At 44.0% G+C, this 27670-nt stretch overlaps 3 protein-coding genes across 3 annotated transcripts in view; 1 reads left to right on the top strand and 2 right to left on the bottom strand.

The window, feature by feature from the left end:
• Nucleotides 1-27276, top strand: part of LOC130482465 (E3 ISG15--protein ligase HERC5-like) — a 59269-nt gene extending 31993 nt beyond the window's left edge. The window contains exons 18-24 of the mRNA XM_056855190.1: nucleotides 16899-17042; nucleotides 18886-19052; nucleotides 20039-20105; nucleotides 20379-20466; nucleotides 22675-22853; nucleotides 24578-24677; nucleotides 27062-27276. Coding sequence (XP_056711168.1) covers nucleotides 16899-17042; nucleotides 18886-19052; nucleotides 20039-20105; nucleotides 20379-20466; nucleotides 22675-22853; nucleotides 24578-24677; nucleotides 27062-27276 — 960 coding nt within the window. The remainder of the gene's footprint in view (nucleotides 1-16898; nucleotides 17043-18885; nucleotides 19053-20038; nucleotides 20106-20378; nucleotides 20467-22674; nucleotides 22854-24577; nucleotides 24678-27061) is intronic.
• Nucleotides 235-504, bottom strand: PIGY (phosphatidylinositol glycan anchor biosynthesis class Y). Its single transcript, XM_056855193.1, has one exon. It carries the CDS (start codon nucleotides 469-471, stop codon nucleotides 256-258), a length of 216 nt encoding a protein of 71 aa, XP_056711171.1. The 5' UTR covers nucleotides 472-504; the 3' UTR covers nucleotides 235-255.
• Nucleotides 495-14743, bottom strand: PYURF (PIGY upstream open reading frame). The gene is made up of 2 exons (XM_056855192.1): nucleotides 14541-14743; nucleotides 495-666 (listed from the first exon to the last, which is right to left on the bottom strand). Exons 1-2 carry the CDS (start codon nucleotides 14741-14743, stop codon nucleotides 540-542), a joined length of 330 nt encoding a protein of 109 aa, XP_056711170.1. The 3' UTR covers nucleotides 495-539.
• Nucleotides 27277-27670: the final 394 nt, after the last annotated feature.

Genomic DNA, 27670 nt, shown 5'->3' on the forward strand with positions numbered 1-27670 from the left:
TGGTACATCATAGGAGCCCCATAGCTTCTTTTGCAGCCCCATAGCTTCTTCTTTGCTTAATGGTTCCCACAAATGTAGTTTGGTGCTACGAAGTGTTGAACTGGGAAGTTTCTTGTGTGGACATGACCCTAAAAGGCACGCAGATCTTCTGTGGACTTGGATACACCTTCATGGAAATGTATCTAATTCGCTGTGGGGTCCATCACTTCAGATCCATGAGATACCATAATTATTTGTTAACAGACTCTTTGCATCCTAGTTGTGGCGGAAGAGTGTAAGGCCCATCCAGGTCCAGAGGTGGAAAAACACATAAACGGGGATCGTAATGGGAAGCAGCAGGCTGTAGAAACAGAGGCTGGATGTACTTGTGCATCCCTGGGGAAAGTTTTCATCCACACTGGCTGAATAAAACAGACCAGCTAATGACAAGAGGGGAACGAGTACAGTCATAGTAGGAAGTGACGGGAACATTTTTTCCCTGTCCCTGTGTATCTTTCACTGTCCCGTTTTCAGATGACGATCGCCTAGGACTGTTCAGGTTACTTTTCTTGGTTCTCCTTACCGATCATCCTTGCTGCCTGTGGTATCATATTAGGAATGCCATCAACGATGGGATAAGCAATGCCCAGCTCTTCGTTAATTAATTCATTGGTGGATTCTTCATACCTAGTAAATACAAAAAGCATTGATACATGATGGCTTAGTGAATTTTTTGCATTTTTATTTTATTGTATGGTAATTACATCAACTGTCCTTTCGTTCTTTTATTTTTCTCTTTCATGGATGCCATGTTCTTTGGAAGCTTGTTTAGACCAGAATTATATGTCATGGGGGGCATCATGATTTTAGAGATGCTTAGGTGGGGAATGGGCAAAAAAAGGTTGGGAACCACTGTTCTAAAGGAAGGCAGGCCACAGTTTGGGATCAGCAGCAGAAAAAGCCCCCCCCCCACACACACACACACACAATCCCTGACCAATCTAGCCCTGGCTATGGTCTGTTCCTGTAGAAGAGCACCATTAATGGACCTCAGCAGCTGGGCAAATTAAGAAAAGACAGGATGTAGGAAAATCAAACTTCTAGTATGTGGATGATGATTTCCTTGTCTGGTAAGCCTATGTTTTGGTCAAACCTCTTACCTCTAGGGAGTCTTTCCAGTTGCCTGCTCAGGGATCCTGACACATCTGCCCCTATATTCTGGAATGTGTTCAGTTAGGCAAATGAGGTCTCTCTAGTGCCACATGCAAATGGAATGCTCTAGATTGAACATGCACGACCCACTTGCATGCCTGTGCATTGCAGGGGAACATCAGCAATCTCTCAAGGAAACTGGCTTGCCGTTACTCAGCTGCTCATCAGGGAGTATTGACAAGCTTCCAAGAGCCCCAAAATGTCAACCTGCAGAGTTTGGAGGAAAACTACTGTAACGTAGTAACTATGGGTCATTTTTAAATGACCCATAGAATCATGGAGTTGGAAGGGAACACCAGGGTCATCTAGTCCAACCCCCTGCACAATGCAGGAAATTCCCAATGACCTTCCCCCCCACTCCCCCAGTGACCCCTAGTCCATGTCCAGAAGATGGCCAAGATGCCCTCCCTCTCATGATCTGCCTAAGGTCACAGAATCAGCATTGCTGACCGATGGCCCTCTGTAAATAAACGCACTCTGTCAGATGCGTGTCTGGAAGCAGGCTCTAGCCCATGAAAGATTATGCTGGGATAAATTCTTGTTAATCTTCAGAGTGCCACAAGAGCCCTGTTTGTTTGCTGCTACTGACCAGCGGGGCTTCCCTACTGGGGGAAAAATGCAAGACCGCGACTTGTGACTAAGAGAGAGAGGGAGAACTCACTGGTTAAGATCTCTTCCATGAACTGAGTAGGTGGACTTAGGCAGGCAACAAGCTGTCCCCTTTTGTTTGTCTGCAATACGGAGTAGAAAAAGAGCAAGAGTCCAGTAGCGCCTTAAAGACTAACAAAATTTCTGGCAGGGGCATGAGCTTTGCAATATGGAGATAATTGCAATGCCCTCCTTTACAGCCAGGCTCTGAAGGCCCAAGATGGCTCTAAAGTGTAATGTTAAATCTAGCGATTAGAAATATACACTGCAGCATGCCTAGATTTTTTTTTATTTTTTTTTTTAAACATGCTCCCCTTTGGAGTGTATATAGGGTTGTCAGGTCCCTTTTTGCCACGGGCGGGAAAACATTTTGGGGTGGAGCCTCAGGAGGGCAAGGTTTGGGGAGGGGAGGGACTTCAAAGCTGTAGAGTCCAATTGCCAAAGCGGCCATTTTCTCCAGGTGAACTGATCTTTATCCGCTGGCGATCGGTTGTAATAGCAGATCTCGAGCTAGTACCTGGAGGTTGGCAACCCTAAATGTATAGGCTTTGATTACACAGCCCAAATAATGCACTTTCAGTGCACCTTAACGATCGTTTGCAAGTGGATTTTGCCAGTTCACGCAGTAAACTCCACCTACAAAGTGAATTGAAAGTGCATTATTTGGGCTGTGTGAAAGTGCCCTATTATCCCAGAAATCCAAGCAGCTGTGTGTGTGTGTGCGTGGGGGGGGTTGTCATGCAAACTGAAAGTAGCCCCTAAAAGGGAAAGGAAAGGGGGTGGCGGTTGCAAAGATTGAGAGGAAAGAAACGGGGGTGAATAGCAAAGCCTGAGTACAGATCTGTGAAATAAAACGGGTCAGAACGAATTAATGTGTAGATACAAGGGGAAAATGGGGGTGGCGGACGCAGAAGAGCTCTGAGCCCATTTATGCACTGGAGGTTTTGCCTTGGATTTGCCGCTCTCTAGATACACATTTTCCCCATCTGAATTCTCAAAGCCCAACAAGAAGCCCCCATGTAGTTTGGAGAATTTGGAGGGCATTGCAATTATCTCCGTATTGCAAAGCTCATGCCCCTGCCAGAATTTTTGTTCAGATTTTTTCCCATCTGAATTCTCAAAGCTCAACAAGAAGCCCCCGTGCAGAGTTTGGAGAATTTAGATGGGGGAGGGGGAGTGCATCTAGAGAGCGGCAAATCCAAGGCCAAACCTCCCGTGCATAAACGGCCTGAGAAAAGGGCAAGAGTCCAGTAGCACCTTAAAGACTCACAAAAATATTTTCTGGTAGGGTATGAGCTTTCGCGAGCCGTGTGGCTCGCGAAAGCTCATACCCTACCAGAAAATATTTTTGTGAGTCTTTAAGGTGCTACTGGACTCTTGCCCTTTTCTACTACTGCAGCCAGAAAATATTCTTGCTAGTCTTTAAGGTGCTACTGAACTCTTGCCCTTTTCTACTACTGCAGCCAGAAAATATTCCTGCTAGTCTTTAAGGTGCTACTGGACTCTTGCCCTTTTCTACTACTGCAGCCAGAAAATATTATTGCTAGTCTTTAAGGTGCTACTGGACTCTTGCCCTTTTCTACTACTGCAGCCAGAAAATATTCTTGCTAGTCTTTAAGGTGCTCCTGGACTCTTGCCCTTTTCTACTACTGCAGCCAGAAAATATTCCTGCTAGTCTTTAAGGTGCTACTGGACTCTTGCCCTTTTCTACTACTGCAGCCAGAAAATATTCCTGCTAGTCTTTAAGGTGCTCCTGGACTCTTGCCCTTTTCTACTACTGCAGCCAGAAAATATTCTTGCTAGTCTTTAAGGTGCTCCTGGACTCTTGCCCTTTTCTACTACTGCAGCCAGAAAATATTATTGCTAGTCTTTAAGGTGCTCCTGGACTCTTGCCCTTTTCTACTACTGCAGCCAGAAAATATTCTTGCAAGTCTTTAAGGTGCTCCTGGACTCTTGCCCTTTTCTACTACTGCAGCCAGAAAATATTCTTGCTAGTCTTTAAGGTGCTACTGGACTCTTGCCCTTTTCTACTACTGCAGCCAGAAAATATTCTTGCTAGTCTTTAAGGTGCTCCTGGACTCTTGCCCTTTTCTACTACTGCAGCCAGAAAATATTCCTGCTAGTCTTTAAGGTGCTACTGGACTCTTGCCCTTTTCTACTACTGCAGCCAGAAAATATTCTTGCAAGTCTTTAAGGTGCTCCTGGACTCTTGCCCTTTTCTACTACTGCAGCCAGAAAATATTCTTGCTAGTCTTTAAGGTGCTACTGGACTCTTGCCCTTTTCTACTACTGCAGCCAGAAAATATTCTTGCTAGTCTTTAAGGTGCTCCTGGACTCTTGCCCTTTTCTACTACTGCAGCCAGAAAATATTCCTGCTAGTCTTTAAGGTGCTCCTGGACTCTTGCCCTTTTCTACTACTGCAGACAGAAAATATTCCTGCTAGTCTTTAAGGTGCTCCTGGACTCTTGCCCTTTTCTACTACTGCAGCCAGAAAATATTCTTGCTAGTCTTTAAGGTGCTCCTGGACTCTTGCCCTTTTCTACTACTGCAGCCAGAAAATATTATTGCTAGTCTTTAAGGTGCTCCTGGACTCTTGCCCTTTTCTACTACTGCAGCCAGAAAATATTCTTGCAAGTCTTTAAGGTGCTCCTGGACTCTTGCCCTTTTCTACTACTGCAGCCAGAAAATATTCTTGCTAGTCTTTAAGGTGCTACTGGACTCTTGCCCTTTTCTACTACTGCAGCCAGAAAATATTCTTGCTAGTCTTTAAGGTGCTCCTGGACTCTTTCCCTTTTCTACTACTGCAGCCAGAAAATATTCTTGCAAGTCTTTAAGGTGCTCCTGGACTCTTGCCCTTTTCTACTACTGCAGCCAGAAAATATTCCTGCTAGTCTTTAAGGTGCTACTGGACTCTTGCCCTTTTCTACTACTGCAGACAGAAAATATTCCTGCTAGTCTTTAAGGTGCTCCTGGACTCTTGCCCTTTTCTACTACTGCAGCCAGAAAATATTCTTGCTAGTCTTTAAGGTGCTCCTGGACTCTTGCCCTTTTCTACTACTGCAGCCAGAAAATATTATTGCTAGTCTTTAAGGTGCTCCTGGACTCTTGCCCTTTTCTACTACTGCAGCCAGAAAATATTCTTGCAAGTCTTTAAGGTGCTCCTGGACTCTTGCCCTTTTCTACTACTGCAGCCAGAAAATATTCTTGCTAGTCTTTAAGGTGCTACTGGACTCTTGCCCTTTTCTACTACTGCAGCCAGAAAATATTCTTGCTAGTCTTTAAGGTGCTCCTGGACTCTTGCCCTTTTCTACTACTGCAGCCAGAAAATATTCTTGCAAGTCTTTAAGGTGCTCCTGGACTCTTGCCCTTTTCTACTACTGCAGCCAGAAAATATTCTTGCAAGTCTTTAAGGTGCTCCTGGACTCTTGCCCTTTTCTACTACTGCAGCCAGAAAATATTCCTGCTAGTCTTTAAGGTGCTACTGGACTCTTGCCCTTTTCTACTACTGCAGACAGAAAATATTCCTGCTAGTCTTTAAGGTGCTACTGGACTCTTGCCCTTTTCTACTACTGCAGCCAGAAAATATTCTTGCTAGTCTTTAAGGTGCTCCTGGACTCTTGCCCTTTTCTACTACTGCAGCCAGAAAATATTCTTGCTAGTCTTTAAGGTGCTCCTGGACTCTTGCCCTTTTCTACTACTGCAGCCAGAAAATATTCTTGCAAGTCTTTAAGGTGCTCCTGGACTCTTGCCCTTTTCTACTACTGCAGCCAGAAAATATTCTTGCAAGTCTTTAAGGTGCTCCTGGACTCTTGCCCTTTTCTACTACTGCAGCCAGAAAATATTCTTGCTAGTCTTTAAGGTGCTACTGGACTCTTGCCCTTTTCTACTACTGCAGCCAGAAAATATTCTTGCTAGTCTTTAAGGTGCTCCTGGACTCTTGCCCTTTTCTACTACTGCAGCCAGAAAATATTCTTGCGAGTCTTTAAGGTGCTCCTGGACTCTTGCCCTTTTCTACTACTGCAGCCAGAAAATATTCTTGCGAGTCTTTAAGGTGCTCCTGGACTCTTGCCCTTTTCTACTACTGCAGCCAGAAAATATTCTTGCGAGTCTTTAAGGTGCTCCTGGACTCTTGCCCTTTTCTACTACTGCAGCCAGAAAATATTCTTGCGAGTCTTTAAGGTGCTCCTGGACTCTTGCCCTTTTCTACTACTGCAGCCAGAAAATATTCTTGCAAGTCTTTAAGGTGCTCCTGGACTCTTGCCCTTTTCTACTACTGCAGCCAGAAAATATTCTTGCAAGTCTTTAAGGTGCTCCTGGACTCTTGCCCTTTTCTACTACTGCAGCCAGAAAATATTCTTGCAAGTCTTTAAGGTGCTCCTGGACTCTTGCCCTTTTCTACTACTGCAGCCAGAAAATATTCTTGCAAGTCTTTAAGGTGCTCCTGGACTCTTGCCCTTTTCTACTACTGCAGCCAGAAAATATTCCTGCTAGTCTTTAAGGTGCTACTGGACTCTTGCCCTTTTCTACTACTGCAGACAGAAAATATTCCTGCTAGTCTTTAAGGTGCTACTGGACTCTTGCCCTTTTCTACTACTGCAGCCAGAAAATATTCTTGCTAGTCTTTAAGGTGCTCCTGGACTCTTGCCCTTTTCTACTACTGCAGCCAGAAAATATTCTTGCAAGTCTTTAAGGTGCTCCTGGACTCTTGCCCTTTTCTACTACTGCAGCCAGAAAATATTCTTGCTCGTCTTTAAGGTGCTACTGGACTCTTGCCCTTTTCTACTACTGCAGCCAGAAAATATTCTTGCTAGTCTTTAAGGTGCTACTGGACTCTTGCCCTTTTCTACTACTGCAGCCAGAAAATATTCTTGCGAGTCTTTAAGGTGCTACAGGACTCTTGCCCTTTTCTACTACTGCAGCCAGAAAATATTCTTGCAAGTCTTTAAGGTGCTCCTGGACTCTTGCCCTTTTCTACTACTGCAGCCAGAAAATATTCTTGCGAGTCTTTAAGGTGCTCCTGGACTCTTGCCCTTTTCTACTACTGCAGACAGAAAATATTCTTGCGAGTCTTTAAGGTGCTCCTGGACTCTTGCCCTTTTCTACTACTGCAGACAGAAAATATTCTTGCGAGTCTTTAAGGTGCTCCTGGACTCTTGCCCTTTTCTACTACTGCAGCCAGAAAATATTCTTGCGAGTCTTTAAGGTGCTCCTGGACTCTTGCCCTTTTCTACTACTGCAGCCAGAAAATATTCTTGCGAGTCTTTAAGGTGCTCCTGGACTCTTGCCCTTTTCTACTACTGCAGCCAGAAAATATTCTTGCTAGTCTTTAAGGTGCTCCTGGACTCTTGCCCTTTTCTACTACTGCAGCCAGAAAATATTCTTGCAAGTCTTTAAGGTGCTCCTGGACTCTTGCCCTTTTCTACTACTGCAGCCAGAAAATATTCTTGCAAGTCTTTAAGGTGCTCCTGGACTCTTGCCCTTTTCTACTACTGCAGCCAGAAAATATTCTTGCAAGTCTTTAAGGTGCTCCTGGACTCTTGCCCTTTTCTACTACTGCAGCCAGAAAATATTCTTGCTAGTCTTTAAGGTGCTCCTGGACTCTTGCCCTTTTCTACTACTGCAGCCAGAAAATATTCTTGCAAGTCTTTAAGGTGCTCCTGGACTCTTGCCCTTTTCTACTACTGCAGACAGAAAATATTCTTGCAAGTCTTTAAGGTGCTCCTGGACTCTTGCCCTTTTCTACTACTGCAGCCAGAAAATATTCCTGCTAGTCTTTAAGGTGCTACTGGACTCTTGCCCTTTTCTACTACTGCAGACAGAAAATATTCCTGCTAGTCTTTAAGGTGCTACTGGACTCTTGCCCTTTTCTACTACTGCAGCCAGAAAATATTCTTGCTAGTCTTTAAGGTGCTCCTGGACTCTTGCCCTTTTCTACTACTGCAGCCAGAAAATATTCTTGCTAGTCTTTAAGGTGCTCCTGGACTCTTGCCCTTTTCTACTACTGCAGCCAGAAAATATTCTTGCAAGTCTTTAAGGTGCTCCTGGACTCTTGCCCTTTTCTACTACTGCAGCCAGAAAATATTCTTGCAAGTCTTTAAGGTGCTCCTGGACTCTTGCCCTTTTCTACTACTGCAGCCAGAAAATATTCTTGCTAGTCTTTAAGGTGCTACTGGACTCTTGCCCTTTTCTACTACTGCAGCCAGAAAATATTCTTGCTAGTCTTTAAGGTGCTCCTGGACTCTTGCCCTTTTCTACTACTGCAGCCAGAAAATATTCTTGCGAGTCTTTAAGGTGCTCCTGGACTCTTGCCCTTTTCTACTACTGCAGCCAGAAAATATTCTTGCGAGTCTTTAAGGTGCTCCTGGACTCTTGCCCTTTTCTACTACTGCAGCCAGAAAATATTCTTGCAAGTCTTTAAGGTGCTCCTGGACTCTTGCCCTTTTCTACTACTGCAGCCAGAAAATATTCTTGCGAGTCTTTAAGGTGCTCCTGGACTCTTGCCCTTTTCTACTACTGCAGCCAGAAAATATTCTTGCTAGTCTTTAAGGTGCTCCTGGACTCTTGCCCTTTTCTACTACTGCAGCCAGAAAATATTCTTGCGAGTCTTTAAGGTGCTCCTGGACTCTTGCCCTTTTCTACTACTGCAGCCAGAAAATATTCTTGCGAGTCTTTAAGGTGCTCCTGGACTCTTGCCCTTTTCTACTACTGCAGCCAGAAAATATTCTTGCGAGTCTTTAACGTGCTCCTGGACTCTTGCCCTTTTCTACTACTGCAGCCAGAAAATATTCTTGCAAGTCTTTAAGGTGCTCCTGGACTCTTGCCCTTTTCTACTACTGCAGCCAGAAAATATTCTTGCAAGTCTTTAAGGTGCTCCTGGACTCTTGCCCTTTTCTACTACTGCAGCCAGAAAATATTCTTGCAAGTCTTTAAGGTGCTCCTGGACTCTTGCCCTTTTCTACTACTGCAGCCAGAAAATATTCTTGCAAGTCTTTAAGGTGCTCCTGGACTCTTGCCCTTTTCTACTACTGCAGCCAGAAAATATTCCTGCTAGTCTTTAAGGTGCTACTGGACTCTTGCCCTTTTCTACTACTGCAGACAGAAAATATTCCTGCTAGTCTTTAAGGTGCTACTGGACTCTTGCCCTTTTCTACTACTGCAGCCAGAAAATATTCTTGCTAGTCTTTAAGGTGCTCCTGGACTCTTGCCCTTTTCTACTACTGCAGCCAGAAAATATTCTTGCAAGTCTTTAAGGTGCTCCTGGACTCTTGCCCTTTTCTACTACTGCAGCCAGAAAATATTCTTGCTCGTCTTTAAGGTGCTACTGGACTCTTGCCCTTTTCTACTACTGCAGCCAGAAAATATTCTTGCTAGTCTTTAAGGTGCTACTGGACTCTTGCCCTTTTCTACTATTGCAGCCAGAAAATATTCTTGCGAGTCTTTAAGGTGCTACAGGACTCTTGCCCTTTTCTACTACTGCAGCCAGAAAATATTCTTGCAAGTCTTTAAGGTGCTCCTGGACTCTTGCCCTTTTCTACTACTGCAGCCAGAAAATATTCTTGCAAGTCTTTAAGGTGCTCCTGGACTCTTGCCCTTTTCTACTACTGCAGCCAGAAAATATTCTTGCTAGTCTTTAAGGTGCTACAGGACTCTTGCCCTTTTCTACTACTGCAGCCAGAAAATATTCTTGCAAGTCTTTAAGGTGCTCCTGGACTCTTGCCCTTTTCTACTACTGCAGCCAGAAAATATTCTTGCAAGTCTTTAAGGTGCTCCTGGACTCTTGCCCTTTTCTACTACTGCAGCCAGAAAATATTCTTGCTAGTCTTTAAGGTGCTACTGGACTCTTGCCCTTTTCTACTACTGCAGCCAGAAAATATTCTTGCTAGTCTTTAAGGTGCTCCTGGACTCTTGCCCTTTTCTACTACTGCAGCCAGAAAATATTCTTGCAAGTCTTTAAGGTGCTCCTGGACTCTTGCCCTTTTCTACTACTGCAGCCAGAAAATATTCTTGCAAGTCTTTAAGGTGCTCCTGGACTCTTGCCCTTTTCTACTACTGCAGCCAGAAAATATTCCTGCTAGTCTTTAAGGTGCTACTGGACTCTTGCCCTTTTCTACTACTGCAGACAGAAAATATTCCTGCTAGTCTTTAAGGTGCTACTGGACTCTTGCCCTTTTCTACTACTGCAGCCAGAAAATATTCTTGCTAGTCTTTAAGGTGCTCCTGGACTCTTGCCCTTTTCTACTACTGCAGCCAGAAAATATTCTTGCTAGTCTTTAAGGTGCTCCTGGACTCTTGCCCTTTTCTACTACTGCAGCCAGAAAATATTCTTGCAAGTCTTTAAGGTGCTCCTGGACTCTTGCCCTTTTCTACTACTGCAGCCAGAAAATATTCTTGCAAGTCTTTAAGGTGCTCCTGGACTCTTGCCCTTTTCTACTACTGCAGCCAGAAAATATTCTTGCTAGTCTTTAAGGTGCTACTGGACTCTTGCCCTTTTCTACTACTGCAGCCAGAAAATATTCTTGCTAGTCTTTAAGGTGCTCCTGGACTCTTGCCCTTTTCTACTACTGCAGCCAGAAAATATTCTTGCGAGTCTTTAAGGTGCTCCTGGACTCTTGCCCTTTTCTACTACTGCAGCCAGAAAATATTCTTGCGAGTCTTTAAGGTGCTCCTGGACTCTTGCCCTTTTCTACTACTGCAGCCAGAAAATATTCTTGCAAGTCTTTAAGGTGCTCCTGGACTCTTGCCCTTTTCTACTACTGCAGCCAGAAAATATTCTTGCGAGTCTTTAAGGTGCTCCTGGACTCTTGCCCTTTTCTACTACTGCAGCCAGAAAATATTCTTGCTAGTCTTTAAGGTGCTCCTGGACTCTTGCCCTTTTCTACTACTGCAGCCAGAAAATATTCTTGCGAGTCTTTAAGGTGCTCCTGGACTCTTGCCCTTTTCTACTACTGCAGCCAGAAAATATTCTTGCGAGTCTTTAAGGTGCTCCTGGACTCTTGCCCTTTTCTACTACTGCAGCCAGAAAATATTCTTGCGAGTCTTTAAGGTGCTCCTGGACTCTTGCCCTTTTCTACTACTGCAGCCAGAAAATATTCTTGCAAGTCTTTAAGGTGCTCCTGGACTCTTGCCCTTTTCTACTACTGCAGCCAGAAAATATTCTTGCAAGTCTTTAAGGTGCTCCTGGACTCTTGCCCTTTTCTACTACTGCAGCCAGAAAATATTCTTGCAAGTCTTTAAGGTGCTCCTGGACTCTTGCCCTTTTCTACTACTGCAGCCAGAAAATATTCTTGCAAGTCTTTAAGGTGCTCCTGGACTCTTGCCCTTTTCTACTACTGCAGCCAGAAAATATTCCTGCTAGTCTTTAAGGTGCTACTGGACTCTTGCCCTTTTCTACTACTGCAGACAGAAAATATTCCTGCTAGTCTTTAAGGTGCTACTGGACTCTTGCCCTTTTCTACTACTGCAGCCAGAAAATATTCTTGCTAGTCTTTAAGGTGCTCCTGGACTCTTGCCCTTTTCTACTACTGCAGCCAGAAAATATTCTTGCAAGTCTTTAAGGTGCTCCTGGACTCTTGCCCTTTTCTACTACTGCAGCCAGAAAATATTCTTGCTCGTCTTTAAGGTGCTACTGGACTCTTGCCCTTTTCTACTACTGCAGCCAGAAAATATTCTTGCTAGTCTTTAAGGTGCTACTGGACTCTTGCCCTTTTCTACTACTGCAGCCAGAAAATATTCTTGCGAGTCTTTAAGGTGCTCCTGGACTCTTGCCCTTTTCTACTACTGCAGCCAGAAAATATTCTTGCAAGTCTTTAAGGTGCTCCTGGACTCTTGCCCTTTTCTACTACTGCAGCCAGAAAATATTCTTGCTAGTCTTTAAGGTGCTACTGGACTCTTGCCCTTTTCTACTATTGCAGCCAGAAAATATTCTTGCGAGTCTTTAAGGTGCTACAGGACTCTTGCCCTTTTCTACTACTGCAGCCAGAAAATATTCTTGCAAGTCTTTAAGGTGCTCCTGGACTCTTGCCCTTTTCTACTACTGCAGCCAGAAAATATTCTTGCAAGTCTTTAAGGTGCTCCTGGACTCTTGCCCTTTTCTACTACTGCAGCCAGAAAATATTCTTGCTAGTCTTTAAGGTGCTACAGGACTCTTGCCCTTTTCTACTACTGCAGCCAGAAAATATTCTTGCAAGTCTTTAAGGTGCTCCTGGACTCTTGCCCTTTTCTACTACTGCAGCCAGAAAATATTCTTGCAAGTCTTTAAGGTGCTCCTGGACTCTTGCCCTTTTCTACTACTGCAGCCAGAAAATATTCTTGCTAGTCTTTAAGGTGCTACTGGACTCTTGCCCTTTTCTACTACTGCAGCCAGAAAATATTCTTGCTAGTCTTTAAGGTGCTCCTGGACTCTTGCCCTTTTCTACTACTGCAGCCAGAAAATATTCTTGCAAGTCTTTAAGGTGCTCCTGGACTCTTGCCCTTTTCTACTACTGCAGCCAGAAAATATTCTTGCAAGTCTTTAAGGTGCTCCTGGACTCTTGCCCTTTTCTACTACTGCAGCCAGAAAATATTCCTGCTAGTCTTTAAGGTGCTACTGGACTCTTGCCCTTTTCTACTACTGCAGACAGAAAATATTCCTGCTAGTCTTTAAGGTGCTCCTGGACTCTTGCCCTTTTCTACTACTGCAGCCAGAAAATATTCTTGCTAGTCTTTAAGGTGCTCCTGGACTGTTGCCCTTTTCTACTACTGCAGCCAGAAAATATTCTTGCTAGTCTTTAAGGTGCTCCTGGACTCTTGCCCTTTTCTACTACTGCAGCCAGAAAATATTCTTGCAAGTCTTTAAGGTGCTCCTGGACTCTTGCCCTTTTCTACTACTGCAGCCAGAAAATATTCTTGCAAGTCTTTAAGGTGCTCCTGGACTCTTGCCCTTTTCTACTACTGCAGCCAGAAAATATTCTTGCTAGTCTTTAAGGTGCTACTGGACTCTTGCCCTTTTCTACTACTGCAGCCAGAAAATATTCTTGCTAGTCTTTAAGGTGCTCCTGGACTCTTGCCCTTTTCTACTACTGCAGCCAGAAAATATTCTTGCGAGTCTTTAAGGTGCTCCTGGACTCTTGCCCTTTTCTACTACTGCAGCCAGAAAATATTCTTGCGAGTCTTTAAGGTGCTCCTGGACTCTTGCCCTTTTCTACTACTGCAGCCAGAAAATATTCTTGCGAGTCTTTAAGGTGCTCCTGGACTCTTGCCCTTTTCTACTACTGCAGCCAGAAAATATTCTTGCAAGTCTTTAAGGTGCTCCTGGACTCTTGCCCTTTTCTACTACTGCAGCCAGAAAATATTCTTGCAAGTCTTTAAGGTGCTCCTGGACTCTTGCCCTTTTCTACTACTGCAGCCAGAAAATATTCTTGCAAGTCTTTAAGGTGCTCCTGGACTCTTGCCCTTTTCTACTACTGCAGCCAGAAAATATTCCTGCTAGTCTTTAAGGTGCTACTGGACTCTTGCCCTTTTCTACTACTGCAGACAGAAAATATTCCTGCTAGTCTTTAAGGTGCTACTGGACTCTTGCCCTTTTCTACTACTGCAGCCAGAAAATATTCTTGCTAGTCTTTAAGGTGCTACTGGACTCTTGCCCTTTTCTACTACTGCAGCCAGAAAATATTCTTGCTAGTCTTTAAGGTGCTCCTGGACTCTTGCCCTTTTCTACTACTGCAGCCAGAAAATATTCTTGCAAGTCTTTAAGGTGCTCCTGGACTCTTGCCCTTTTCTACTACTGCAGCCAGAAAATATTCTTGCTCGTCTTTAAGGTGCTACTGGACTCTTGCCCTTTTCTACTACTGCAGCCAGAAAATATTCTTGCTCGTCTTTAAGGTGCTACTGGACTCTTGCCCTTTTCTACTATTGCAGCCAGAAAATATTCTTGCGAGTCTTTAAGGTGCTACAGGACTCTTGCCCTTTTCTACTACTGCAGCCAGAAAATATTCTTGCAAGTCTTTAAGGTGCTCCTGGACTCTTGCCCTTTTCTACTACTGCAGCCAGAAAATATTCTTGCGAGTCTTTAAGGTGCTCCTGGACTCTTGGCCTTTTCTACTACTGCAGCCAGAAAATATTCTTGCGAGTCTTTAAGGTGCTCCTGGACTCTTGCCCTTTTCTACTACTGCAGCCAGAAAATATTCTTGCTCGTCTTTAAGGTGCTACTGGACTCTTGCCCTTTTCTACTACTGCAGCCAGAAAATATTCTTGCTCGTCTTTAAGGTGCTACTGGACTCTTGCCCTTTTCTACTATTGCAGCCAGAAAATATTCTTGCGAGTCTTTAAGGTGCTACAGGACTCTTGCCCTTTTCTACTACTGCAGCCAGAAAATATTCTTGCAAGTCTTTAAGGTGCTCCTGGACTCTTGCCCTTTTCTACTACTGCAGCCAGAAAATATTCTTGCGAGTCTTTAAGGTGCTCCTGGACTCTTGCCCTTTTCTACTACTGCAGCCAGAAAATATTCTTGCGAGTCTTTAAGGTGCTCCTGGACTCTTGCCCTTTTCTACTACTGCAGACAGACTAGCACGGCCTGAGAAAAGCAAGGCGCGATTTGCATGCCAACGGAAATCTATGGGGTGGGAAGCAAAGCGCAAGGGGGGAAACCCTACCAAGCCAGGAGCAGAGAGAGGGAGAGAGGGGGCTGGCTGGCCGGCCCCAGCGGAGGGGAAGGCGAGGCTGACCTGAGCGGCTTCTTGGACAGAGGGCACACGAGGATGTCCAGCAGGCCGGGCTCCAAGGGCGGTCGCTGCTGCTGCTGCTGCTGCCCTGGCCCGTCCGGCCCGTCCTCTGCAGCCGCGGCGCACAAAGCCCGGCCGGCCGCCGCCTGCAGCTTCCCCCGCCGCCAAGCGCGAGCCAGGAGCCGGAGCCCGGGCGGCGCCAGCATGGTCCGCTGCAGGCAGCCGCTGCACTGCAAGGGCAGGGAGGCGGAGGGAAGGAACCGGTTGTGCAGGAGGAGCTGCTTCCTGCCCGGCCCTGCAAAACAGTCCCTGAGCTGCGGTTGCTGCCGGGGCTGCGAGTCGGGTTCCTAGCCGGCGCCGAAGAGCTTGCACATTGATGCACGGGAGGTTTTGCCTTGGGTTTGCCTAGATGCACGTTTCCCCCCTACCCGAATTCGCAAAACCCTGCACGGGGGCTTATTTTATTTTTTTTTAATAATTTTTTTATTGAATTTTACAATCCAAAAAGAAAAAGAAAACAATCGTATTGAAAAGAAAAAAAAGAAGAAAAAATATATAAAAGGGTATTCACATAACACATTCGATACATTTCAGTTTTTAATACATTCATCAAAAAGTACCTTTTCCCCCCACCCACCAAAATAAACAAGTGACCCATCACCAAGACTTCCAAAGAAGTGTCCGGTAGTTTTATTTATTAGTTATCTAAAATTTAATTTTACTTAAAACATAATTTTCTATATCTCACTAAATAACAAGGTAAAATCCATTTTTGCCATCTTGTCCCAATATGAGGTGGCCTTAGACCATGTTTGCTTCAACTCTTCCAAAATCATTTCCGTGCAGAAATTCCGTTAATCTGGCCATCCTCATATATAACCACAATTTCTCTCTCCAGTCTATAATTGAAGGCTTACTTGTTTGTACGGGGGGCTTATTTTTGAGTCCTGAGAATTTGGGTGGGGGGGGGGAATGTGCATCTAGAGTGCGGCAAAATCCGAGGAAAAACTGAAGTGCCCTGGTTGCCTATTCATGGAAGGTTTTGCATTGGATTTGTCACTCCATCGATGCACATTTTCCCCATCTGAATTCTCAAAACTTTGCATGGCGGCTTATTGTTGAGTTTGGAGAATATGGATTGGGGGAAAAGTGCATCTAAAGAGTGGCAAATCCAATGCAAAACCTTCCATGAATAAATGGCCACAGAGTCCAATGTAGACAACTAGGAGGAGGTTAAAAAGAGCAACAGTTCTTTATTTAGCTAAACACAGACATGGCTTTTGTTTTTGCATTTTTTTTCTATATTAAGGTTTGCAGCCTTACTTTAGGAAAAGTCCAGGGTGAACGTAGCAGGTTTTATTCATGAGTAAGCATGCTTGAGATTGCAGTACAAGGCTGTAATCCTTTAAAGTGCTACTTAGGAGTCAGTACCATTTAAATGAGTGAGATTTACTCTTGAAGAAGAGGAGTTGGTTTTTATATGCCAACTTTCTCAACCACTTAAGAATCAAAACTGCTTACAATCACCTTCCCCTCCCCACAACAGACACCCTGTGAGGTGGGTGGGGCTGAGAGAGTGTGACTAGCCCAAGGTCACCCAACTGGCTTCATGTGTAGGAGTGGGGAAACAAATCCAGTTCACCAGATTAGCCTCCGCCGCTCATGTGGAGGAGTGGGGATTGTATTCTTCCTTAAGTGGAGGAGTGGTTTGATTCTTCCTTAAGGGGTAGAGAAAGTGGGTATATAAAAAAACAACTCTTCTTTCTTTTTTATTTTTATTTTTCTGTTTTATTGTGATTTTAATTGATGTTTGCCACCTTGTGGACCTCTGTGTAAGCGCACATGTGTGCCATCAAGTCACAGCTGTTTTATGGGGACCCTGTAGGGTTTTCAAGACAAGAGATGTTCAGAGGTGGTTTGCCATTGCCTGCCTCCCCGTGGGCTGAGAGAGTTCTGAGCGAACTGTGACTGGCCCAAGGTCATCCAGCAGGCTTTATGTGGAGGAGTGGGGAATCGAACCCGGTTATCCAGATTGAAGTCCACTTCTCTTCACCACTACACCATGCTGGCTCCCTGGCCTCATCAGATCTCAGAAGTTAAGTGGCGTCAGCCCTGACTAGTAATGGGATGGGAGACCTACCAAGGAATAATAGTATTGTTATGCAGAGGAAGGCAGTTGCAAACCACCTCTGTTAGTCTCTTGCCTTGAAAATCCTACTGGGTTGTCATAAGTCGGCTGCAACTGGACAGCGCTTTTGTGGACCTAAGTAAAGTCAAAAAAGTAAGATACATATTTCTTTTTTCAGTTGTTAAATATGCTTAAGTTAGTATAAATAATCTGACTATTCTTGGGTTCCTCAGGTGGATTTCATTGGAGAACCTGGAATTGATGATGGAGGGCCGTCCCAAGAGTTCTTTACAATCCTCGTAAGGGAACTGTGTGCTCCAGAAACACAGATTTTTCAGCAGTTTGAAGAGTCCCATCTGATTTGGTTTTCCAGCCAGGTAAGATGGTTCTGCTTTCATGCTGCAGTTACTTAAACTAGAAGAACATGTCTTGCAGAATCCGAGGCCAGTCTTTCTGATCTAGCATCCAGGATTGTGTATGTGTTCCGTGCCATCAAGTCGCTTCCGACTCATGGCGACCCTATGAATGAAAGTCCTCCAAAATGTCCTATCTTTGACAGCCTTGCTCAGGTCTTGCAAATTGCAATGTATTACATTGAGGATTACATTGGGTGAAACCAGATGCGATGCTGGGGGATCTGTGGTTGGATCTCCAGCATGTCAGTAGCAGCCTATCAGATGTCAGTGAGTTGGCCTTGTATGCCAGAGGTCGTGAGTTGTGACTTTCAGTGGTGCCCTTGTCTTCCCATTAAGACCAAAAGGGGATTGTTTTCCTGTCGGGGAGTGGTCAGTTCAGTGGTAGAGTGTGTGCTTTGCACGCAGATGGTCCCAAGGTCAATCCCTGTAATCTCCAGATAAACAATCTCAGGTTTCCTATAGGGAATCAACCAAAGGGGGGGGAACGGGGACACGAACCCAAATCAAAAAAAGTACAGGGAACCTAATTGTTGACAGAGAACTAAAAATTATTTTAAAATATTTGTATATATTTGTTTAAAAAGTAAAGGTCCCCTCTGCAAGCACCGGGTCATTCCTGACCCATGGGGTGACGTCACATTCCAACGTTTACTAGGCAGACTCTGTTTGCGGGGTGGTTTGCCAGTGCCTTCCCCAGTCATCTTCCCTTTACCCCCAGCAAGCTGGGTACTCGTTTTACCGACCTCGGAAGGATGGAAGGCTGAGTCAACCTTAAGCTGGCTACCTAAAACCAACTTCCATCGGGATCGAACTCAGGTCGTGAGCAGAGCTTGGACTGCAGCTTACCACTCTGCGCTACAGGGCTCCTATATATTTATTAGGTGTACACAATAAAATATCTTTCAACTTGGTAATTTGCTCACACAAGTATCTGATGGGAAAAAATTATGTCCCCAGATGTGTTGTAACATCAAGTGACAAAATCTGTAGAAATGTTGGAAGACCTCTTACTGGTGTTATTAAATCACATCTAGCCACACAGGATATCAGGTTTACCAATTTCAGATAAAATACCTTGTAAAGTGCATTTCTGGATGTGTTTTTGAAAAATCATGTGTTATATAATTTGACCACTGAGGAAGGCCCAACAGGCTGAAACGTGTATGGTCTATTGGCCATTTATATTTTACATATCAGTATTGATTATTTTTGTAATGGTTTATACTTGTGATTTTATATGTATCCTGCAGTCCAGACTCAGTATTTTTTATCCATTGTATTGTGTAACCTAATAAATATATAAATAAAATTCCAAAGAATTTTTAGTTCCCATAGGGAGACCCTCTGCTGCTCCTAGTCAAAATGGACAGTCCTGAGCTAGATGGACCAATGATCCGCTAAATATATGCAAGATCGTCTCTTTGGCTGCTTCCACATGGTGATGATTCTCCACATGGTGATGAAGCCTCCACAGCAGCAGCAAAGCATTCACACAACAGTTTTTCCTGTATTTTTCTTGCCTCAGCCCCTGCAGTCATCATTCCCTGCTTCACCACTGGAGGGCTTTAAAAAACTTGCAATTACTAGTTTCAGAGGGTAGCCTTGCTGGTCTGCAGTAGAACAGCTAGATTCAAGCCCTATCTGACGAAGGGAACATTGACTCTTGAAAGCCTATGCCCCCAAAAGTCTTGCTGGTCTGTAAGGTGCTTCTGGACTCAACCTAGCTGTTTATAACTTGACATCCTCTTTGCCCATTCAAGCATCTAATTCCCTGCTTTGCACTTATGCCGAATTTTCAAACTAGGCACCAGCAGAGGAAGACATATATTTTCTGATTGGGAATCTATTTGGAATGGCGCTCTATAATAAGAAGATTGCTGCCTTCCCTTTCCCTCTCGCTCTGTTCAAGAAGATGACAAATGTTCCAGTGACTCTGGAAGATTTGAAAGAGCTCTCCCCTGTAGAAGGAAGGTGAGGAGTATTTTTATTTGTTTGTTTAGTTTATTTTACTTTATTTATATCTCACCTTTAACCCCATTGGAGACCCAAAGTGGCTTACATCATTCTCATCTCCTCCATTTTACTCTCACAACAACCTTGTGAGGTAGGTTAGGCTGAGAGAGTGGGTGACTGGCAAAAGGTGGGGATTCAAACTGGGATTTCCCAGATCCTAGTCTGACACTCTAACCACTACACCGTGTCATCTGTCTGTGGAGTAATATTCCATAGATCCTCACGTTGTAAAATGAATATTGGGTGAAGTGTCCTTTCTGTGTTTTTATGTTCAGAGTCATGTGGACTTTACATGGTCCTTCACTTTGGCAAAACTTTCTCTGTAGGAACAGGGTATTAGAGCTGTAACGTAACTGCATAGTTAAGCTGCAATATTAAGCATGCTTACAGTGCAGTCCTGTGCAGAATTAGGCTAAACCCATGGGTTTGCCATGAGTCAGCTGTGACTTGATGACAAAAAAAAAAGTCTGGAGTAACTGCATAGGATTATACGGCTAGTCAGAAGCTGGTTCCCCAACATGGTGCCCGTTGGTAGCTTGGCTCCCACCAGTACTTCCCTTGGCACCTGCCAAACATTTCAGGAAATGGGTGGTGGGGTCATTGTAAGGCAAGGCTTGTTATTGGCTGCCCTCATTCAAATGAACGGGTTTTGTGCTGGAAGATCAGGAGGATTGTTAAGCACCGGGACTTTCCTCAGTCAGTGTGTGGTTCCATTTCCCCTTCAGGCTTTCCTTCTTCCCAGGAGGTTTGAGGAGGGAAGGGTCCCATGCAGCTCCACCTCCTGAGACAACCATTTTGGGTTCGGCTTCAGCTCCTACAGCAGCTATTTTGGAGTGGCGCTCACCACTCTTTCTCAGAATTGCAAGAAGGTTGGGGATCTCTGATTTAAAGTATTCCTAAGCAAATGTGTTCAGTGTATTTCACTTTGCTGTTTTGCCCTTTAGGTGTCTTCAAGCAGTCTTGGATGAGCAATACGATGACATCTTGGAAATCATGATGCTGGATTTCACAGTAAGGACATACTAAGGCCCTTTTCATAGGCCTGATTTGCTGCTTACACAAGTGGGCAAGCCACTTTTATTTGTGATGCTGATCAGATTGATGATGTGCCTGCACACGGCATTCAGAATGTATAAAAATTGGATGCAAATGGAAGAGTGGAGAAAGATGCACGCTGCTTTGGGTCCCAGTTGGGGATAAAGGCAGAGTATAAATGAAATAAATTATAATAATAATGCCTTCATGATCCACACTAGCTTTGTTTTTACCTCTCTCCTTATTGAGGTAATGAAAGAAGAAGGAGGATCTAAAGTTTCCGTCGAATTGAAAGACAACGGTGCCAACATTCCTGTCACTAAGTACAACAGGCAAGGTTCCATGTTTTCAGTTTATTTTAAGATTACTGTTACGTCTGGGTGGAACGTGATGTTCTTATCCATGTGGTCCTTCATAATGCTGATGCAGGACCTTGGGAGGGGGAAATTGGCAGGGGAGGGATGTGCTTAATCCTTCTCCTTTCAAAGGTCTCTCCTGCTGGTCATCCATCCCACCTCCTCCGATCAGGCTCTGAAGCAGGAAGGGACTTACGAAAAAAGCGTTAGGGGAATGTGCAAACAGTGAATGCAAGAAGAGATAGCACTCCTTTTTCCTGACAATTCTGTCCAGTAAATGCTGTTTTACCCCAGCATATGCATTATCCTTGATGGGCCTTGGTCTGATCCAGCATGGCTTTTCTTATGTACTTATGTTCTTATCCCAGCCAATTCAAGTTTCTGGGTATGTTTTTGCTAAGGTAACATCAAATCAAGCCCAAACATTAACACCCTCATTGACAACTTCCAGGCCAAACCTTGATATTTTCAAACTCAATGGCAATTGGAGACTTTTGGTGAAAGATGGGGGATATTTTCTAATGGGAGGCTTAAATTGCCTTTGAGCTAAAGCTACTAAGTGCTGGCCCAGTATTCTGTCAGCACCTATAGCTTCGATAATCTGGAAAGGATCTCAGGATGTTTTGTCCTTTCCATACCAGTTCTGCACCTACCTTTGTTGTCACAGGGGCAGAGCAAAGATTGAGATCCCAGAGCTAATATAAATCTACATATATGGACAATGAATATAGTCCTAGGATATGGAGCATGGAAACTATTGTAAGGTGCAAATAGTTTATCTCTGTTTGAGCGACATCTGGAACCTCCTGCAACACACCAAAATTGTCAGTAGATTCACGGGCCCAAGACTTGTTGTTGGAGGCATGGTGGAGACTGAAGGAAGGCCTTTACCTGACACTAGATGGAGACTTTCAAAGCTTTCAGTCTTTATGCACATAATTCACAGTGCAGAGAGGAAGTTGGAAGAGCCATCGTGGTGTAGTGGTTAAGAGCAGTGGTTTGGAGCGGTGGACTCTGATCTGGAGAACCAGGTTTGATTCCCCACTCCTCCACATTAGTGACGGAGGCTAATCTGATGAACTGGATTTGTTTCCCCACTCCTACACATGAAGCCAGCTGGGTGACCTTGGGCTAGTCACAGCTCTTTAAGAGCTCTCTCAGCCCCACCTACCTCACAGGGTGTCTGTTGTGGGGAGGGGAAGGGAAGGTGATTGTAAGCTGGTTTGATTCTCCCTTAAGTGGTAGAGAAAGTCGGCATATAAAAATCAACTCTTCTTCTTCCTCCTCCTCCAAGGAACTTGGGGCAGCATAACATCTTTCTCCCCACCTCCCTTTTGTCTTCACAACAACCCTGTGAGGTGGTTAGGCAGAGAGAAAGTAACTGGCCCAGAGTCACCCAGGGAGCTTCATAGCCACTTGGCTCAGACCTTTCATCGGCAATGGTGACTGGTATCAGTTCACCATTTGTCTTTTCTCACATTGCTGCCAGGTTTCAGGAGGGAGAAATGTGTGAGCTACTGCTCACTGTTTGCACCGCTGAACCGAGTGAACCCTGCAACGCTGGCTTGTAGCACCACATGGGCCTCTCAGCTTGTCTTCCTCCAATGCCCTTTTCACTTCCCAGTCTACTGCTGACTGAAGATCACTATTATTAACCCCATGTTGGGGATAGAGGGCTGAAGCTCAGAGGCCTAGAGCTACCTAGTGGTAGAAATTGTATTCAAACCAGGGACTTCCTGGTTCATTGCTTAGTATGTTAAGCGGCTATGCTAGAGCAGATGGGTGGCCAAGAAGCTGAGCAGAATTGCCTGTTCCTTTTAAACAATTTTTTTCCTGACAGTAGTTGCTTAAAAAGCAAGAATTGTGAAATATGAACTGCTGTTTCATGAGTTGATGTATGATTAGGGCGGTTTATTGTGTCAGATCCTGCAGATCTGTTCTGCTAACAGTGACCCCTCGCTTCGGTGCTAGGTGCCTTTCTCAAGTGCAAGAGGCTTTTCCACTAGCAGAAAAGCTTCTTGCATCAGAGGAAAGTGGCTTTTACAAGACGAAGGTTGCCACCATTGGTGGCTCAGATCTGTGGGATTCAGGCCATTGTTTTGAAGTTATTTTGCCAGGGGGGGAAAGAAGATATTTTGCCAGGGAAAAAAAATCCATAAACCTAGTAAATCATTATATTTACAGAAAAGAATACATTGATGCATACGTGAATTACATATTCAACGATTCCGTCGAGGAGCAGTTTAAGGATTTCATGTGTGGGTTTTTAAGAGGCTGCCCAGCTAAAAATTGGAAAGTCTTCCTTCCTGTTGAGCTCCGGATTGTTCTACTTGGCCATACAAAATACAATTGGGAACAACTAGAAAAGGTAATGATGGACATAAACAGAGTGTGCATTAGAGTGTGCATTTATCCGTGGCTGAATTAGCCAGTCAGTGAAATTTACTCTATAGAATCGGGCAGTGAAGCATCTGTATTGCAGTCCTTACTGTTTTGACTCTTTCTGCACAGGTCCTTATTGCTACCTTCAGGCATGCTTGGTGTACCTGATGTATTACATAATCTCCACCAATAACAACTAGCTCCTTGTATTATGAGTAGGGCTTAGTGTGTACTGTCATCACATTTATGCTCAATCATGTATTGGGCTATGGATCTGTTAAAGAGGTTGTGTGTGTGTGTGTGTTAAGTGCTGTCGAGTCGCTTCCGGCTCATGGCAACCCTATGAATTCATGACCTCCCAAAGTCCTGTCATTAACAGCCTTGCTCAAGTCTTGCAAATTGAGGGCCGTGGCTTCCTTGATTGAGTCAATCCATCTCATGTTGGGTCTTCCTGTTTGCCTGCTGCCTTCAACTTGTCCTAGCATTGTCTTTTCCAGTGACTTGTCATCTCATAATGTGACCAAAGTATGAAAACCTCAGTTTAGTCATTTTAGTTTCTAGGAGGAGTTCAGGCTTGATTTGATCTAGAACCCACTGATTTGTCTTTTTGGCAGTCCACGGTATAAGTAGCACTCTCCTCCAATACCACATTTCAAAGGAATCTACTTTCTTCCTGTCAGCATTCTTCCTTGCCCAACGTTCACAACCATACATAGGAATAGGGAATACTATGGAATGAATTAAGTTGAACTTGGTCTCCAGTGATACATCCTGACACTTCAGAATCTTTTTTAGCTCCTTCATGGCTGCCCTTTCCAGTCTCAATCCCCTTTTGATTTCTTGGTCGCAATCTCCCTTATAGTTGATGATGGAGCCAAGGAATAGAAAGTTTAAATTTCTTTATTGTCAGCCTTAATGTTGAGTAATTCCCTAGTAGTCATTGCTTTTGTCTTCTTGATGTTCAGCTGTAGTCCTGCTTTAGCACTTTCTACTTTAACCCTCAGAAGTAGTTGTTTCAAGTCTTCAAGGAAATATGAACAGACAGGTGTATGAGTTGCATTGATACTCTGAAAGGGGCAGGCCTAAAGGATGGCTTCATTTGTGGAAGCAATCCAAGTGTCTCTTGGGATGGCAGTATTTTCACAGGCATGGGTGAAGCACTACTTGAGCCATGGTTCATGTCCCAGCATGCTCTGCAACATTACAAAGGATTCTGGGATGTGCCTTTTGGACTGCATAGAGTAGCTCGTTGGTGGATGTCTTGGGCTAGCCCTCAGCAGATCTTTACACAGCACACAGTCCCCTCATACAAGTGAACAAGCCTGACCTGGAATCTCATACAGGGATCAGGGAGTATTATCTGGCCTCTTCTGGCCTATTGGTGTTAAGAGGCTTACTGTGCTGATCAAGCTGATCTTCCTTCCTTTGGCTAGAAATGGGTGCTGGCATCTCAAGTTCAGAATCCCCTGGGGCCTTGAGACCTGACAGATCAATAGGCAGCTGGGGTTGTCCTCAGCTTTCTGACAAGCATACGCTTGTTCACCAAATCTGGATTTGCCAGTTTGTAATGTGTGGAGTGGCTCCTTTTAAAAAGACATACCAATGACCTAACTATCTGTGTTGAATATGTGTTGGGCAATGAATATCTGTTTATATAAAAAGATACTAAAGGATTAATAGAGCAGGACTGACTTTTATTCTCTGTGACAGAATGCAAAGTATAATGGTTATGAAGAGTCAGATGAAACAATCAAGAATTTTTGGGCCGTGTTTCATGACCTTCCAGAAGAAAAGAAGAAGGATTTTCTCGGTAATTAATTATTTGTTTTATTGTTTATTTACATTTTTGATTTTAATTTAAATTACAATGGTACATCACTAAAACTATAACAATAAAGAGAAAAATCAAATCTCATATTATAGCCCAAAAAGAGTTACCATCAATTTAATTATTTATTTTCATTCTTTATAGTCCGCCTTTTTCACAGTGACTCAAGGCAGATTACACATAGTGAGTCGGTACAATCAACAAAATGGGACATTCAGTAACCAATGCAATCAGATTTTATTCAGATTTGGAACCCACCCGAAAGAACTGAACCATAGTATAAGTATTAACATGACACATTAAGCGGTACAAAAGTTACATAATAGAATCCTGTTTACAATAAGCTATACACAGCAGTATAGACCCAGTCCCTAATCATTCATCCAAATAAGTTTGTGCACCATTTTATACAGTGCAACCGTGTTACCGTATGCAGAAAAGCCTTCTTGGATAATTCAGTTTTATATAGTTTGTGGAAAGCCCTGAGAGTGGAAGTTTTCCTGACTTCTTTGGGCAGGCCATTCCACAAGGCATGAGCCACAATGGAGAAAGCACATGTATGAGCAGTTGTTGATTTTACCCATTTACTGGGTGGTACTTTCAGAAGCCCCTGCTGACATGAGAAAAATGGATACTAGTCATGATGCATACCTATTCTCTCTAGTATCATGCTGAATATATTGGGTGCTGTGGAACACAGGCAGGACGGTGCTGCTGCAGTCGTCTTGTTTGTGGGCTTCCTAAAGGCACCTGGTTGGCCACTGTGTGAATGGACTGCTGGACTTGAGGGACCTTGGTCTGATCCAGCATGGCCTTTCTTATGTTGTGGCAGAGGATAGGGGGAGAGCCAATCCCGCAAATAAGAGGGGCCAAGGCCATGAAGGGCTTTGTATGTGATAACCAATTTTCAGAATCACAAAATCCCAAGTCCTTGTGACTCATTCAATGCCTTGCGGTCTTTGGAGTAATGTTAACTTAAATAATATATGTATATCTTTTTTACTTTATTCAACCAGTCATTCTTTGAGGGTGTAAGTTTTGATTTCCAAACTTAGGCAAAAAACCAACCTTGCTGCTGTTAATAGCTATAATGCAATAGTCTGATATTGTTTTGGAATAAACACTACATCATTAAGCAGAACAAGTTCAATAGTTTTCTACAAATTCATTCCAAAAGCCATAGACATTATTCCGATTATCAAGTCCTGAAAGAACTCTGCCCTATTACAATGCCACCACATATGCAAGAAATTAACATTTGATGGCTCGGAAAACCAACAATGATTACTGCTGTTTATTTATAACATTTATACTCTTTCTCCCATCAAGGCCCCCAAGGCAACTATCAGTTAAAAACACAGCATTAGAACACACCATAAAAGTAAACAAATGCAACAATTAAAACATAGGGCAGGAAGAAGAGGTCTTTGAGGGAATGTTAGCTAAAACAAAAAGTCTTCACCCACTGGCAAAAGTCAGTGAAAGTAGAGTACAAACAAGTGCCCCTAGGAAGGGAATGCCACAGGTTTGGTGCTCCAACTGAGAAGTCCTTCTCCCAGGTTGCCACTCATCAGAAGGGAGGGGCTCCCCAAAGCAGAGCCTCAGAAGATTTTCATATTGGAATAGGTCTTTAAGCTATGTTGATTCCAAACCAGGGTGGATTGGATTTAAATCGCTAGTCAGGTTGTTGTGAGAAAATGGAGGACGGGAGAATTATGTACTAAGCTGCGCTGAACCCCAGTGAGGGAGAAAAGGAGGATATAAGTAAATGCATCATCCTTCGGTCTAGACATTAGGAAGAATTTTCTAACAGTTAGAGCGGTTCCTCAGTGGAACAGGCTTCCTCGGGAGGTGGTGAGCTCTCCTTCCCTGGAGGTTTTCAAGCAGAGGCTAGATGGCCATCTGTCAGCAACGCTGATTCTATGACCTTAGGCAGACCATGAGAAGGAGGGCACCTTGGCCATCTTCTGGGAATAAAGTAGGGGTCAGTGGGGATATGCGGGGGTGGGGGGAGGTAGTTGTGAGTTTCATGCATTGTGCAGGGGGTTGGACTAGATGACCCTGGTGGTCCCTTCCAACTCTATGATTCCCCTCCCCTCCTTGAGTCCTTGGAAGAAAAGTGGGATAAAACTATGAAATAATTAACTAATTTAAGGGAGATTGCACATGGCAAACACGCATAACTGTGATTGACTTGAGCTTCTGGGTGCATATCTGTTATCTGTTTGCATCTGTGCTTCTCTGCTCTATACTCACATCCCTACACTTGAAGCAGGTCCGCATTTCTTCTTCCACGTACATCTTTGTTACTCCATTTTAAAGATATTTGCCGGCTGTCCTTTATTCAATTTGTATTGTCTCCTCAGCTTTTCTTACAGGAACGGACCGCATTCCAAGTCAAGGGATGGAAAGGTTCGTGTTCACTATTGAGGATGCCAGAAAAGAAGATCCAGACCAGTGGTATCCTGTAGCCAGGACCTGTTTTCAAACCTTGACCCTTCCAAGATACAGTAACCAAGATGTTCTCCGGAAAATGTTCCTGTTTGCACTAGAGCACTATGAAAAGTTTGGTCTGTCTTAAAACCTGGATGCGAGGAACTCTGTTTGGAATTGATTGATCTGGGCCAAGTTGGTGCCCTCTTCCATCTAACTCTTTTGTTCTTTGTTCAGTGAAGAAAACAAATCAACTCGAGGATTTTTGTCTTTGCCAAAAGAAGGAGACTTCTAATTCTCCTTTTTGGTACCGGGTTATGGGCTTGAAGGTACATGAACCAGCATCCTTTCTGTCAGGGCCTGTAAGAGAGACTACCTAGGGATTTTACATACACCATATTGAGTTCAACAGTGGACAAAAGATGGGATATATATGAAACTAATGAATACAACACGCCACCTTAAAATTAACATCTGCCTTCCAAATTATTCATTCCAGCCTCATTTAATTGGATATCTGCACCCCACTTTTCCCCTCAATG

The sequence above is a fragment of the Euleptes europaea genome, chromosome 9 (genome assembly GCF_029931775.1).
Source record: "Euleptes europaea isolate rEulEur1 chromosome 9, rEulEur1.hap1, whole genome shotgun sequence".
NCBI classification, from domain to species: Eukaryota; Metazoa; Chordata; class Lepidosauria; order Squamata; family Sphaerodactylidae; genus Euleptes; species Euleptes europaea.

Coding starts and splice junctions, on each gene's coding strand:
- PIGY (XM_056855193.1), bottom strand. CDS start 471: ATGTTCCCGTCACTTCCTACTATGACTGTACTCGTTCCCCTCTTGTCA.
- PYURF (XM_056855192.1), bottom strand. CDS start 14,743: ATGCTGGCGCCGCCCGGGCTCCGGCTCCTGGCTCGCGCTTGGCGGCGG. Junction 667..14,540: donor CTGTCCAAGAAGCCGCTCAG/GTCAGCCTCGCC, acceptor TGTATTTACTAG/GTATGAAGAATCCACCAATG.